The 13,988-nt window shown below is 39.0% G+C and overlaps 1 protein-coding gene across 2 annotated transcripts in view; it reads right to left on the bottom strand.

The window, feature by feature from the left end:
- Positions 1-13,945, bottom strand: part of pigg (phosphatidylinositol glycan anchor biosynthesis class G) — a 58,610-nt gene extending 44,665 nt beyond the window's left edge. For both annotated transcript variants that reach the window (XM_044040514.1, XM_044040516.1), the window contains exons 1-4: positions 13,525-13,945; positions 10,462-10,667; positions 3,904-4,113; positions 3,155-3,343 (exon numbers count right to left, since the gene is read on the bottom strand). In XM_044040514.1, coding sequence (XP_043896449.1) covers positions 3,155-3,343; positions 3,904-4,113; positions 10,462-10,667; positions 13,525-13,678 — 759 coding nt within the window. In that variant the 5' untranslated portion in view covers positions 13,679-13,945. The remainder of the gene's footprint in view (positions 1-3,154; positions 3,344-3,903; positions 4,114-10,461; positions 10,668-13,524) is intronic.
- Between the last annotated feature and the right edge of the window lie 43 nt (positions 13,946-13,988).

Below are 13,988 nucleotides of genomic sequence, written 5' to 3'. Positions count from 1 at the left end.
CCATCTCCGGAGTAAAAAACACACACACACACACACACACACAGTGCTGACAGCATAACAAACACAGAGGATGGCGCATTTGTTGAGAATGACAGACTTTGATCAAGTTTGAAATCTTCGCTAAGTGATTCCCTTTCAACATGACTCTCAAGAACCTTCCTTTGGCTATGAATTTGACTGGGAAGCCTGATGAGTCACAGCTACGGGGGCTGATTTAAAAACATGTGTGCAGATGTTTTTATCAAAACAAAAGCCACCTCCTGTCGTCTGTTACATAACTTTCAACAGTTCAAACAGTTCATTAGCCAACCCAAAAGAAATAAAACACAATGATTTCTGAACAGGTGAGATGAACTTCTGTTTGAAGAAATGTACAACATGATATATATTATTATATAATTACTGCCCTGCCCTGCACTAAGCAGACACAGCAGGTTGGAGATAGATTATGCCATTGTGCTCAGTTGACCCACTGTCTTTGTTACTTAACCTGCACAGGAGCAGCAACAGATAAAGCCTATAGCCAAGACTTGAATGCTTTGTTATAAATGACACTGGACTCAAGGGACTGGTACTAAACACCATCGAGCTCCACACTGAGCGAGCCTCTTCTCTGATAAAGATAAGTCTGCGTGAACTCCTGTGGTTCCAGATCAGAGCACCCAGCAGCTCTCTTATGGGACACTTTTCCTCTCTATTTCTTTCATTTTTTCTTTTTTAAATTCATGAGAAACCTTGTTTTTGAAGCAACACGCAAGGTGCCATGTTGAATCAAATGGTGGCACATTAATGGATGAGAAGGGTTAAAAAAAGAAGAGAATGAATAGAAGAGGCAAAGAAAGAAGTAACACAACATTATGGATGTCAACTGTTGTAAAACACAAATGAACGTGCATAGAAAGCACAGTGTTAAAAAGCTTTATAATTCATAAAAAAAACATACATTTAAAACCTGGATAGACACCAAATGACTGGCTGTAGCTGTACATCCCAGTGCTAAATTGTACATTAAAAGGACATTAAACATTAAATTCAGGTCTTCAGTCAGAGCAGAATATTTAAATGAAGACTGAGAGAAGAGAAAAGGAACAGAGATTGTTAACATTTGCAACAGTGAATCTCCATTTCATTTATCTCCCTTATGTAATTTGTGGCTCAGATTACATGCTTGCTCTGCAGGTCAGGTTTGAGATATTTTGTACTTCAAACAACCTTACATTCTGAAATACTGAAAGAGAAGATTGAGGCCATGTCCTCTCCATTAGCACAAAGGTCTGGTGAAAATCTTTATAACAGGAGATCCTGCTTTCCAATCGTAATTTAATGGAGAGTGGGCAGGTGGAGCATATCTCTGCCCCTAATATGAGTTTACTAAGATATGCTGCTCACATCACATTACAAAGAGAGCTGTGAGGCCTGATACTTAAATGCTGTGACTATCATTCACTTTTGTACATAAGGATGTGGCAAACAATAGCCGCCTTACGTGTGAAGTAAAACTCCCTGATATTTTCAGATTAGATTACACCCCCACCACCATGTTAAGAACACCTGCTGATCACAGAAAAAAACCCAGTTGTTTTTGCAGAATCTTCTGAGATATCCTGCGAGACCTCACTGTGTTGTGTCTATATTTAGGTCACACTGCTGCTAAAGAACAGCCACAGCTTTCATTGATGTGGCTTAAGCCACACTTCATTCACATCCTCCTCCACAACAACATTTCAAGGGGTCACTAGGAGCAAATATGAGGCTGTCATTACCAAAAACATACGATGTCACCAGAAGCCTGTGGAGTCAAAATTTAATTAAACTGAATAAACAACTTTGGGCCACTGTGTCTTATGCAAAAGGGGGAAACCTAACAAGGATATGTGCACTTAGCTTCTGGTCTCTCAGGCTTTTTTGTGAAGTCAAAGGATAAAAAAGAGGATGGAGATTGTAGGCTCATTTGGACGTGACTTGACAATCTGAATGCAAGCTACACGGTTGAATGACGGCAAGGTGACGGCCATTATCACACACACATGGGCTGAAGAAGACATATGCACCATAAACAGAAACAGTGTAAATCATGTAATTAAACCACCCTACACAAATGGATTAATTTTACAAATAACTTGAAATGTACTATTTGTCATGACTTAATATTTGCATCCCAAATGTATTTACCACACTGTGACACCTACTGTTTTAATTATACCCCTTGAAACCTTTTTAAATGATAGAATTACTACTGAAAATTGAATGTGAAATGTTGAAATTAAGTTAATGGAAACAAGCAGAAAATCAAATCAGGCAGCAGTAGCAGCAAGGCTGCACAGAGCAAATGAGGCTCATTAACTTGATTTGAAAACTAGAAGCCAAGTCGCCATCTAAATAGGGTGAGTAAATAACTGATGGGTGAAAGCTGTAATCCTCAGGATTTTCATTTAACTGCTGTTTTTGATAGAGGTTTATTTAAGGGGAAAAAAAAAAGTTCTTTCTATTACATTTGTATATGTTTTTTTTTTTTTTTATTGGATTCCACTCTTACCTCAGGGCTTCACCCTCCATGTATTTACAGGAAACAATAGTTGCCAGTGACTGTGAAATGTATACATTCACTACTTTTTATTTTGTTGCACTGAGCACAATCCTGAAAATGAATGTGGCCATTTTTTTAACACATCTGCCAGTTGTGTTTCATATGATTCATTTCAGTCACTCAAATTTAAAATGGTGAATGGATTTAAAGCTGCACGTTTTGGCCAGTTTTGAGAAAATGCCACAACAAGCAAAACATACTCTACATGGTGGATGGTTTAAGTCAGTACAGCTCTGCATCTTATGATGGAAAAACAGATAAAATGAACTCCCTACTACAGTTTCTGAAAGAATGATGTCAACAAATTGCTTGTTTTTTTATTCAAATGTACCAATGTGCCCAACCAGCAGATAAAAAGGTACATTCTGATTAATTTGAAGTGTTTCAGGTGATTTGATAACTGTTTGTCCAATGCTCACTTCACTTTTCCTGATATCGATATAGAAATAGAATGTTAAGTGGATTTTTTAAGGCTTTATAAGGAGTGCAAAACCTATTTTTGTCTTCTTTTTTTAACAAATACAACAATGAAATGTAGAAAAAGGCCAATAAACTTGATGACATTACCTTTGAAATGAGGGCACTGTGAATCTTCTTCAGGATGTCATCCATCTCCAGCAGTTTGGGCTGGATGAGTGAACTGTGCGGTCCACTGATATGACCAATGTGGTCCAAGCCCAAGTAGTGAAGGATCATGATGTCCCAGTCATCTCTCTTAAGGGTGCTATCCAAATGACGGGTCACATTGTTATCAACCTAGATGCAAAAGATGTATTTAAATCCGAGATTTCAAGAATCCATTGATACTGAAAGTGAGCTGAAAGAGGCGCCACACAAAGCCACAGTAGAGCATCGTCATTGTCTGATTATCACTGAGAAAACACATTTTCTGACAGATATAACCCCACCCAAAATTTTCCAGGGCTGGGAAAAAAAACAGCATCAGAAATATGCTATAAGCTATAAACAAGAGCAGACTGCACTTGTAGCAGCAGCACACAGAATTAATTAATGAGTAATTTTAGTGTTTTTACTGTTCTCACTTCATTGCCTGTCTGGTTGATCAGACGCCTCCATCTCCTAATTGCAGATACTTTGGTTTCACAGATAATACATGGACAGTCTCATTTAAAGATATACGCGTTTACATAGAGAATAGACTTTAACATAATCCAATTAATCTGCAATATGTTTATGATTTAATTAACAGCAGCATCATTCTATGAACATGTGAGAAAACGCTGCATTGATTATTTTCTTGTATGAAATGATGTGCTAATAGGGGGAAAATGATTAATTATAATCATCATTCATACCTCGGTGTAGTCGGACACAAAGAAGGAGGTTGTGCCATCGTACTCCATGAAGTGTTTGGGGAAGAGGCGGACCCAGGTGTCATCTCCATAGAAAACTATCCTTTTCCCTGCAGTTTTGGCCTGCCAAATGAGGTTGTCTTCCAGCAATGCAGGAGAATTTAGGTTTATTACCACATCAATGAAGCCTGGGATAGTGCCAGTGGTGAGAGCCTGGGGAGAAATATGTTTTGTCATTGTCCTTTAAACAATAATTGTCCTCCCATGGTGTTATACAACCTCAGTTTCATCATAATAATGCGGCCAATTAAGTTTTCTGCTGCAGTACAGCGTTAAAAGTGGGGTTTCTTTAATGTACAGTATATTGACAACCTCCAAATCTAAATAAATAAACCTAATCAGTTTTATATTGACACATCCCTCAACCCATTATGCAGCCACCAATGGAAAGTGAAAGTCAAAACAGAGAGAAAGACATTTTTGAAGCGTAATTTCTACATATTTCATCATGGAATCTGCAGTAAAACAACACACTCAATTTGACTGACAGGGAAAACACAGCATATTTTGGAAGTCAGAAGAGAATCTGATGCACCGCCAAGGGGGAGTACAAAGGCCTCGTCTTCATGCCCTGAAGGAGACATGAGGTTGCAGACTCTGGCAGGAAACACTGTTATTTAAACCCCCATGTGAGCTGCCCTTGGCACAGCCTTAGCTCTTCCAGGATGCGCAGAAATCTGAGCTCAAATCTGAGTTGACCAGCCTTTGTTTTGTGAGAGCCCAGGTGTTAGAGCAACATGCTGAGAGAGCTGGGCTGGCAAATTCAAAGTCGTCTTATAAATCCTTTCTTAAAAAGCTATTTTATCTGGTTTGCCACTGAAGTATTTGTCCTTATATAACCCTGTTTGTCACTTCACACTGGGGTATTTTGTCTTTTCAGGTTTTATACATTAGTAGGTTTTTTTTGCTTGCAAAACACTTTGTAGCAGTTTGTGCGTGGTTGTGTGAGCTCCAGCAAAGCGACTCTGTGTCTGCTTCACAGACACAAGAGACAAATAGCAGTAAACTAAGAATGTCACACCCCCACAGTGAAGGGTAGAAATGCTTTAAGAACAGACAACAAGTGAAGCTTTTTTATTTTCTCATATCACATTTTCACTTTACGAAGGGACACAATATTAATATGCATAGGAACAAAATTGTCTCCTATGTCTCCTGTTTTACAATTACAAAACGAATAAACATACTCTATAACCAAGTAACATCAGTTTGGTCAAGTAATACGGAGCTGAAACTTTGAGGCCCTTTCAGTGATCTTTGTTTCTGAGCTGAATTATTTGCCACTTCCTTCCTGTCAATTGTTTTGCTATTGTCAGTGCAGATGCTTCAGACGTTTCAGGAAGAGATGGATGGTTCAACTTCAATAGAAGTACTCCCTCCCTGCCTCTACAGTCTCACTGAGGCACACAGTCTATTAACAGTAACAGTGTGACTAATGAAATAAGTGGTACGGACAAAAAAATCAGGCCATAGGAAAATGAATAAATACAAATAATGAACACAGTGATTAGTGGAAAGGATTCTACTGACATCATAAATGCATAACTTTAAAAAAAAAAACGCTAAATATGGAAATTTCTCATCCTGCTCAACACAATTCAGCAGCCTAATTATTTGCCTGTAGTATGAATCTAAGTTTGTGATGTAGCACTGCTTAAATGTCAAATACAACATCAGTTGGGTGAACAGACGTTCTCTGGCACAGTGATGAAAACTTGTAAAGGTGCCAAAACACAGATGGAAGGGGCTGTGACTTCAAGTCTCTGAATCTGGCAATAGTCCACTTTCTCATTCAGCACTTCTTTCTGGTTGAACTGAAAAGAAGCCTTTTTAACATTTACATGAAAATGTCCTCAATCTGTGCTGGCCATAATGATCACGTCATACCTATGGAGGTAATATGCTGAACTAATTATGCAGCCAATCAAATGTGCTCATACTTCCCAGGCAGATACAAGTCTTTTGGACACCCACAGTGCCTTGCTGCCACCGCTGCTGTGACAACTGCTGCTGTTAGGATTAAGTGATTTCATTGTCCAAATCCAGCACCACAGAAATGTCCACTGCAATTGTGAGAGTGCAGCTCAACTGGCCACATGTGAATACAGGTCTAGGGAGGAAACTAACTACTTCTCCCTTCCCGTCAAGGTTGGAAGGAGCAACTAAATTGGAATCATTAAATTTAGTGGGAACATGCCGAGGCGAGGTTAAAAGATGGTTTGCTTTAGTAAAAAAGTAAAAACAGAGAAAATAAACTAGATGAGGAAGCCTAACAGTATGTCTGAATAAGCTAAACAGTAACTTTATTTGACATGGCGGGAGTGGTGGGAATAATGTGTGTAATGGCCATGCCACTGAGAGATTATGATTTAGGATAGTTGGCTGTGTCATATCAGTTAATTGGGTGCAATGCAGTGATAGTGAGCAGTAAATGGCAGCTGATCTGTACTGCCACCTAATGGTATATTGCCAAATCTCACCCAAGTGATAGATAAATTTAATCTGAACATTAACAGGGCTCTTTGAATAAAAGTCATTTTCAATATATTTGTAGTTTGACTGACCAATGTTAAAATAAGATGAAGAAAGTAACAGTGCAATCAGAGCATTCGTTATATACTTGTTTTGGGTTGTATTAGCTGCACTGTGACAGTAGGCTCTATTATTCTACTTTATATTAGCCCCGCAGGAAAAAATGAAATAGCCTAAACATTATTTCAAGAATCAATTATGAAGTAGTTAGTATTTTATTTTAGAGTGATTTGGAAGAGAATATAGAGAAGTACAGTCATTGCATTAACTTGTTGTGCCTCAAATGTACTGTAGCAACTTATCCTCCTGAAATTTGATTAAGTGTCCCTCCTGCTGGGCTTATAGATGTACTTTTATGTTACAAACAGACTAGCAAATCAAATTCTAAAGTTCACACACAACGGTGGCAGTTTCAATGTCTTCTGTCTTCCTTTTACATAATACTCTATTGCATCTGGTGGTGCATACATCCTCCATGCTTGCTTGGGCTTCTGAATAACAAATTAACTTGAATGTTCTCTCATAAATATCCCTCTATACAGCCTTCTCTCTCCCTATCAACAGATATTTTGACAAGAGTCACACCCGGGGTTGTTTTTCCCAAAGCTGTCCCCAAGCCAAGTCATCCACATCATCACTTCATCCTTCTTCACAAGCTTGGATTATGAGAGAACATCTGTCTCCCTGCAAGTCTGCCTCAATCCAGCTCAGCTCTCGTCCAGCATCCCTTCACTAGGCTGTCACTGACCTGCTCCATTTCAAGAAAACCAGCATTAACTCCACTGCGGTTTATTCTCCTAAAGAAAGGTTTGTACATCCAGTTAAAAACAGTTTCCTCTGAAAGTCAACAGACTCATATTGATGTGTTAATATATCTAATATTAGACTAATCAATTTGCGCAGTGACTTAAGGATTGATTTTTAAATTTCACATTTATTTAATATTCAATAATATATTTCCATACACCATAGACCAAATATCTAAGTCATCTTATGCGTTAGGAAACTGTGATTGATATTTTGCTTCTTCTTTTTAAACTTTTTTAAAGATTAATTAAATAAAAAAACAGTGGGTATAGCCTTCAGTTTAGTTACTTTCAATTAAAATTACCCAATTCAATACACTGCTTTGTGTTCTGATAACTTGCTGGTGTGCTGCCATTGTATTAACTTAATGATATAATAATTGATCATGCAAATAATTAATTAATGTTTTTAAATAATTGTCTGCTGCTCTCCCTCATCGTACCACATGATGTAGGACCAGGCTTTAGAAATTCATTCATCAATAACTCCTTCAATTTCACTGATTAACATATGAGGGTCATGGGGAAGCTGGAGGCAATCACAGCTGACACAAGGCGAAAGGTCACCAGGGAATCGCAGAGTGGAACAACCATTCACTCTTGCATTCATACTGGAGTGTCCAATTTTGAATTCTGAAACACTGCCTTGTCTCGATCACTCCCCCTGTTTACTCTCTTGTCACTGTCAACCAACACATGCTCTTTGCCACACTGGCTGACCTGAGGACTGCTGAGTGAGTACTCTCAAAAATCCCAGTGTACCTGTCTGACCGCATTGTCTATCTTCAGCTCCAGGGTTCTTCAGGGCAGAGTTTTAGCTCCAATCTTCCTCTAACTTCACAGCGGCTTGACACATCCACGTTCCTCCCACCACCACTAAATTGTGAATGCTGCCTTTTATTCTGCCCTCTGACACTGAGACTGAATATTGCTGCTTCACCTGACAGCTTCACTTAAATTTCTTCCCACCGGCTCAGCACTGGCCAGAGCCCAAATGAAAACCTCTCCAACACCACTGAAACAACATGCTGACTCCTTCCCAGTCTGCCCACAATCTTGTGTGTTTTAAGCACTACCAACTGTCAACGAAGGCGCACATGACATGACTGTAATTCCCTCCTGGCTCGGCTCCAAGAATATTCTCCTAAGCATGACACATCATCCAAATGTAACAACACTCCATGTTTTCACCCACTCCAAATTCTACAATGATAGTTTAAGCTGAAACCTGACATCTGTTCAAAATGGTCCTCACTTTTTCCTCATATATAAAACATAATAATGAATGAATTTTAAATGTATGAGCCTGATATGTATACATACAGTATATATATTGTGCCATTTTCACAAAAGTAATATCAGTCAAAGTCAATGTTCCTTTCGTCACAGCTAAATTTTTAATTTAAGCGTATAAAACTATACATTAGACAGATCTCTCTGTGTCAGGGCTGCAAATAACGATTATTTTCATAATTTATGAATCTGTCCATTATTTTCTCCATTAATCGATTATTTGTTTGGTCCGTAAAATGTCAACAAATTGTAAAAATGGCAGTGTTCTTTGTTATATGGCTGGCAGTTAATTTTGTAATCGATTAATTGTTGCAGCCCTAATCTACTGTGTAATGCACTACTTTTCCACTGCAACCTTCAAGGTGAAAGTTAAAATAAAAATATTTAAAAGAACTGCAGAGCTCTTCTATATGCACTGGCAAGGTAATCATAAGGAAAACTGAATGTGTATTCTAACAACATATTTACTGAGTGAGCACTTGCTAGATCTGGACCTCCAGATTTTCCTGGTATTCCTTCAACAAAATGTTGGAAGCTTCCCTTTGAGATTCTGCTCCATGTTTTAGATGTCTACATTATATCATTCTCTTCAGATTTATCAGCTGTATGTTCAAGGTGAATCACCTGTTTTATGACATCACAAAAGTTTTTCTACTGGATTCATGTTTGATGACTGAAGAGGTCAAAGGGGTTCACTTAACTTCACTGCCACGTTCAGGAAACCCATGTTTCAATGTGACATAGAGCATTAATATGTTGGAAGTAGCCATTAGCAGCCAGTAAATTGGAATGAAACAATACTTACACAGACAATAAACATTATACCGCCACATTGCTGGACTGCAGACATGAGGGAGGTTTAGTCCATTGATTCATTATAGTCGATGCCAGACTCTGCAACCGCAGCAGAATTCCAGATTCATCAGACCAAATAAAATGTTAGTGTTAGTGACACTGTGTCCACTGCAAATGCAGCAACTTTCTGTTGTTGTTTGGCAGGAGTGGAAGCTAACCTGGTTATTTTCTGCAGTTGTAGACCATCCACCCCAAGATTGAACATTTTTCTGTTATACAGTTATAAAGAGTGGTTATCTGAGTTAGTGTAATGTCTCAACTCCAGACAGTCAAGGCATTCATCTTTCCATTTGATTCCATTTTCAGATATGTTGCTCATTGCATGTTTTTTGCTTTAAAAACGAATGCATGTGAAAGTCTCAAGAGACAAGCAGTTTCAGAAGTACTCAAGCAAGTCCAGCACCAGCAGTCATTTCACTGAAGTCACGTTTTTGCTGATTCTGATGTGAACACTGGCTTTCTGACTGAATGTGTTCCAAATAATGTACACAGGGATTCTAATACAAACTGTACCACAACACTTACATTTGTAAATGTTTTTGCCATATCATGTATACTAGTGGGTGAGAAAGAAAACTGGACAAAATGTACAGGCATGTTTTCCGTTCATTTTTGGATTTGTTGACATCAGTCAGAATGTCATCAACGTAATTAATTAAGCATAAAATTCAAGCTAAACACATGTTTCTGTTTAGGAACGTAAGTAAATAACTATAAGTTGACATCTTAATCAAGAAATAATAATGTGATTTACTATTTTCTAGTTTTTTGTAAAACAGTTCATTTGAAAAAGTTGAAAATATATGTATTACATCGACTTAAAGACCTACAAACAAGTCATTAAATGAACACAAGATATACTGCAGTGTATTTTGCACCACTAATGTGAATTACATTGCAGCTTACCAATGTAATACTTGACATGTATTTCTAAAGGACTGGTGACCTGATACTGTAAGTGAGCAGTACTTTGGACCTCCAATACATGACACGTGTGACCTGAGTAACATCTTACCTTGATTCTGGGCATGGTGACAGTTGGAGGTCTCGCCTTGGCCACAAAACTGTGTGATGAGCTTCGTTCCACCACATGTCTGGTGTACGGCATAAACTTGTGACCATTGGGTCCAAACACAAAGTCCTCCCGCAGCGCATCCACTAACATTATAACCACCCTTTTAAAAAGGGGGTGTGGGATGCGGGTGGAGTTAGGGGTGCTCCCTGTAATTCAAACAAACATTCAACATTAAATTCAGACAGGGGGCATCTTCATAACTGAGACTGATAAAAAAATTGACTGAATTTGATGTTGGACAGAACCAAAATTAAGAGAATTAACTCACACAGAAACAAACATTTCACTGGGGTTATACAGTCTAGTAGTGTTGTAGTACTCAAAGTCGGTCTTTTTGAACTTTTGACCACTTTTTGAAGGTCTCAGTCTTGTCTCGGAATCGACTGCATTTTACTCGGTCTTGTCTCGGTCTTGGACGAAGCGGACATGGGATTTTATTTCAAGACCGGTCAAGACCACAGCTGTGGGGATGTCAATAAATTGCCTGTGCATTTTTGGATTAACTTGTTAATATCATTACTGTGATTTTGCGTAAATCGTATTGCTTCGGGTACAAACAATAACGTGACTCATTTATCATTTGAAATGTTTGTCACCATTAACGGCTGTCACCCCTCCCACCCCCTTTAACACGCCCCCCACAAAAGTGCATGTGAGTGACAGGAGAAGAGGCCGTGAGGAGATGTCAGCCAAGTCATCTATAATAAAATTTGATTACCTGAACCACAGAGACTTTTGTGCATAAATACCTCCAAAACAAAACACAGCGCAACGTGTAAATTCTGCAAAGCGATGCTAACGGTCTTGTCTTGGTCTCGCCACCTCAAAGTCTTGGTCTGGTCTCGGTCTCAACCCCTCAAAGTCTTGGTCTTATCTTGGTCTCGATAAACTGTGGTCTTGGTCTCGACTTAGTCTCGGTTTAGGTCTTGACTACAACACTACAGTCTAGCCCTTAAAAGTAAAATTTGCAGAAAACTATATTCCACCTGCAGTCTCTGTGTGCTAGAATTCTTGCAGTTAAATGTGCAGTACACAGAGGTGAACAGAGTATCTTCATAGCATTAGAATTAGCTGCAACAATTCATTGATTAGTCAGTTAACCGATATGAAAATCAATCTACAATTATTTTGATATGTGAGTAATTGGTTTGAGGGAGTTCTTCATTAAACAAAAAAGGGTGCTTTCATTTCAGCTTCTTAAATAAGGTGAATCTTGCCTGGGGGTTTCCCCTCTATAGCAGTAAACTGAATACCATTGGTTTGAGAAGGTAATTTTAATGATTGGGAAACACCACACTGATCCACATTTTCCACCATTTTCAGCAATTTATAGGTCAAATAAATTCATCAAGAAAATAAATAACAGATTGAAAACACTAACTACTCCTGCATGCCAGTATTTTTAATAAAGGATTGCAGCACTACCTGTAAACATCATCATTATCATCAGTCATTTCATGAGTAATAAAATACCAAAGATATTTACTTGGTTAAAGAAGTCCAGATCATTGCACACCAATTTGAAAAATAGAAATATCAGTGTTTAATCCACTTTGGTGCCAAAGGTCATGACAGGACTTAGCATTGTACCTGGTGTAGTTTTAACTCCATAAACACAACTAACAGTTAGCAGTTGCTGGTGAGTAAGCACTACTTCTATTGAATATAACAAGATCATCTTGATACTGTACATATTATGGTCTGTTAGCAAACATGCATCCAGTGCATACAGGCATTCAACTACTCAGACAAGCTGAATGATATGGGCAAAATATGTAACTGCAACTTTCCTGGGAGACATGGGCCCTTTGCACAGAAGCCACTTTGACAAGTCACAGAGATATGTTTAATCTACCATACTTGACACCTGTGCTCCTCCTACATGTCAAAAGGTTCTCGAACGTCTTATACCAAGTACTACCTGGGAAAAAATAATCAGTCAGTCAGTCATCATCTAACCGCTTTATCCTCCACCAGAGGGTCGCGGGGGGTGCTGTGCCAATCTCAGCTACATCGGGCGATAGGCGGGGTACACCCTGGACAGTTCGCCAGTCCATCGCAGGGCCACACACAACTAGAGACAAACAACCATTCACTCTCACACTCACTCCTATGGTCAATTTAGAGTGTCCAATTTACCTAATCCCCACACTGCATGTTTTTGGACTGTGGGAGGAAGCCGGAGAACCCGGAGAGAACCCACGCACACACGGGGAGAACATGCAAACTCCATGCAGAAAGGCCCTTGTTCCAACCGGGGCTCGAACCCGGGTCTTCTCGCTGCAAGGCGAGAGTGCTAACCACTACATCACCGTGTGGAAAATAATATTATCACTAATATTAATATATCACTGATATAAACAGACAGAGCAAAGTCAGCTACATACTTTTCACAAGAGGCAACTTTATTCCCAATAAGATTTGCTCTGTCATCACCCTCCTCTTCCTCACATACACGTCAGACACTTGTATAGTGAAATTAGATTGAGATGGAGCGAGAGATACGATGACTCTAATTATTGTTTCATTTATTCTTTTGTTGTTGTTATTGGTTTCATTTTCTACAAGCTGTGGTCAAAATTCCTCAGCTCCATTATGATCACATACCCTGGTACAGTGGCACAGTACTTCTGAATTTCCTAAGTACCACCAGAGGAAGATTGCGTACCACAGTTTGAGAACCATGGGCCTATTTCAATTAGATGTGTGATATCAAGCTCCAGTTCAATATTCAGTCTGTGATAGATGAAAACAATGCAATTGACTATTATCACATGAGATATGAAAACACTCGATTACTAGATTTGAATGCAAATGAGAACCTGATGATATGAATTGTCATTATTGAACCTTTTGACAGTGAAGTATAAAACCTTTGTGCCGCATAAAATAATGTGAGAGATAATTGAAGAGATAAATTGTGCAGGTCAGGGCATCAGTGCGATGTTCAGAGTTTAGAAGATTACTTTGGGACATAGTGATGAGACTAGAACACGGACTCACCTGACAGCGGCTCCGCTGGCAGATCTGACAGCTTGCTCTTGGACGAGAAAGAAGACTTGACGGGCACAGGGAAAAATCCCCGCAGGAAGAGGGCAACGCCAATCACTTCAAATAGCAAAATAAACGAGGCAAAGACAGACGAGCGGAATTTCATTTTGCTGGCTGCTGCTGGAAACTTCAACGCTAGGGGTAAGTTGGGAAGGTGTACTGCAGTCTAGCTAACAACAAATACACACGAAAGACAGAAAGCCATGAGATGCCATATCCGAAGGAGGCACTCTCAAAAAACAAGCTACAACACCACGTAAGTCGGGTTTTTAATGACAATGATTTTTGTCACTGTAACTATAAACACAAAAACCTAAAAGAAAAAAAACACCAGTAAAGTGCAACTGCCATTCAAAGCTGCTTCCGCGTTGTGAGCATGAAACTACGGATACAACGTAGAACCAAACAAAACAAAT

This window comes from Solea senegalensis, linkage group LG12, assembly GCF_019176455.1.
Source record: "Solea senegalensis isolate Sse05_10M linkage group LG12, IFAPA_SoseM_1, whole genome shotgun sequence".
NCBI lineage: Eukaryota > Metazoa > Chordata > Actinopteri > Pleuronectiformes > Soleidae > Solea > Solea senegalensis.
The sequence above is the reverse complement of the archived record's forward strand: the minus strand, read 5'-3'. Positions and strand labels throughout refer to the sequence as shown.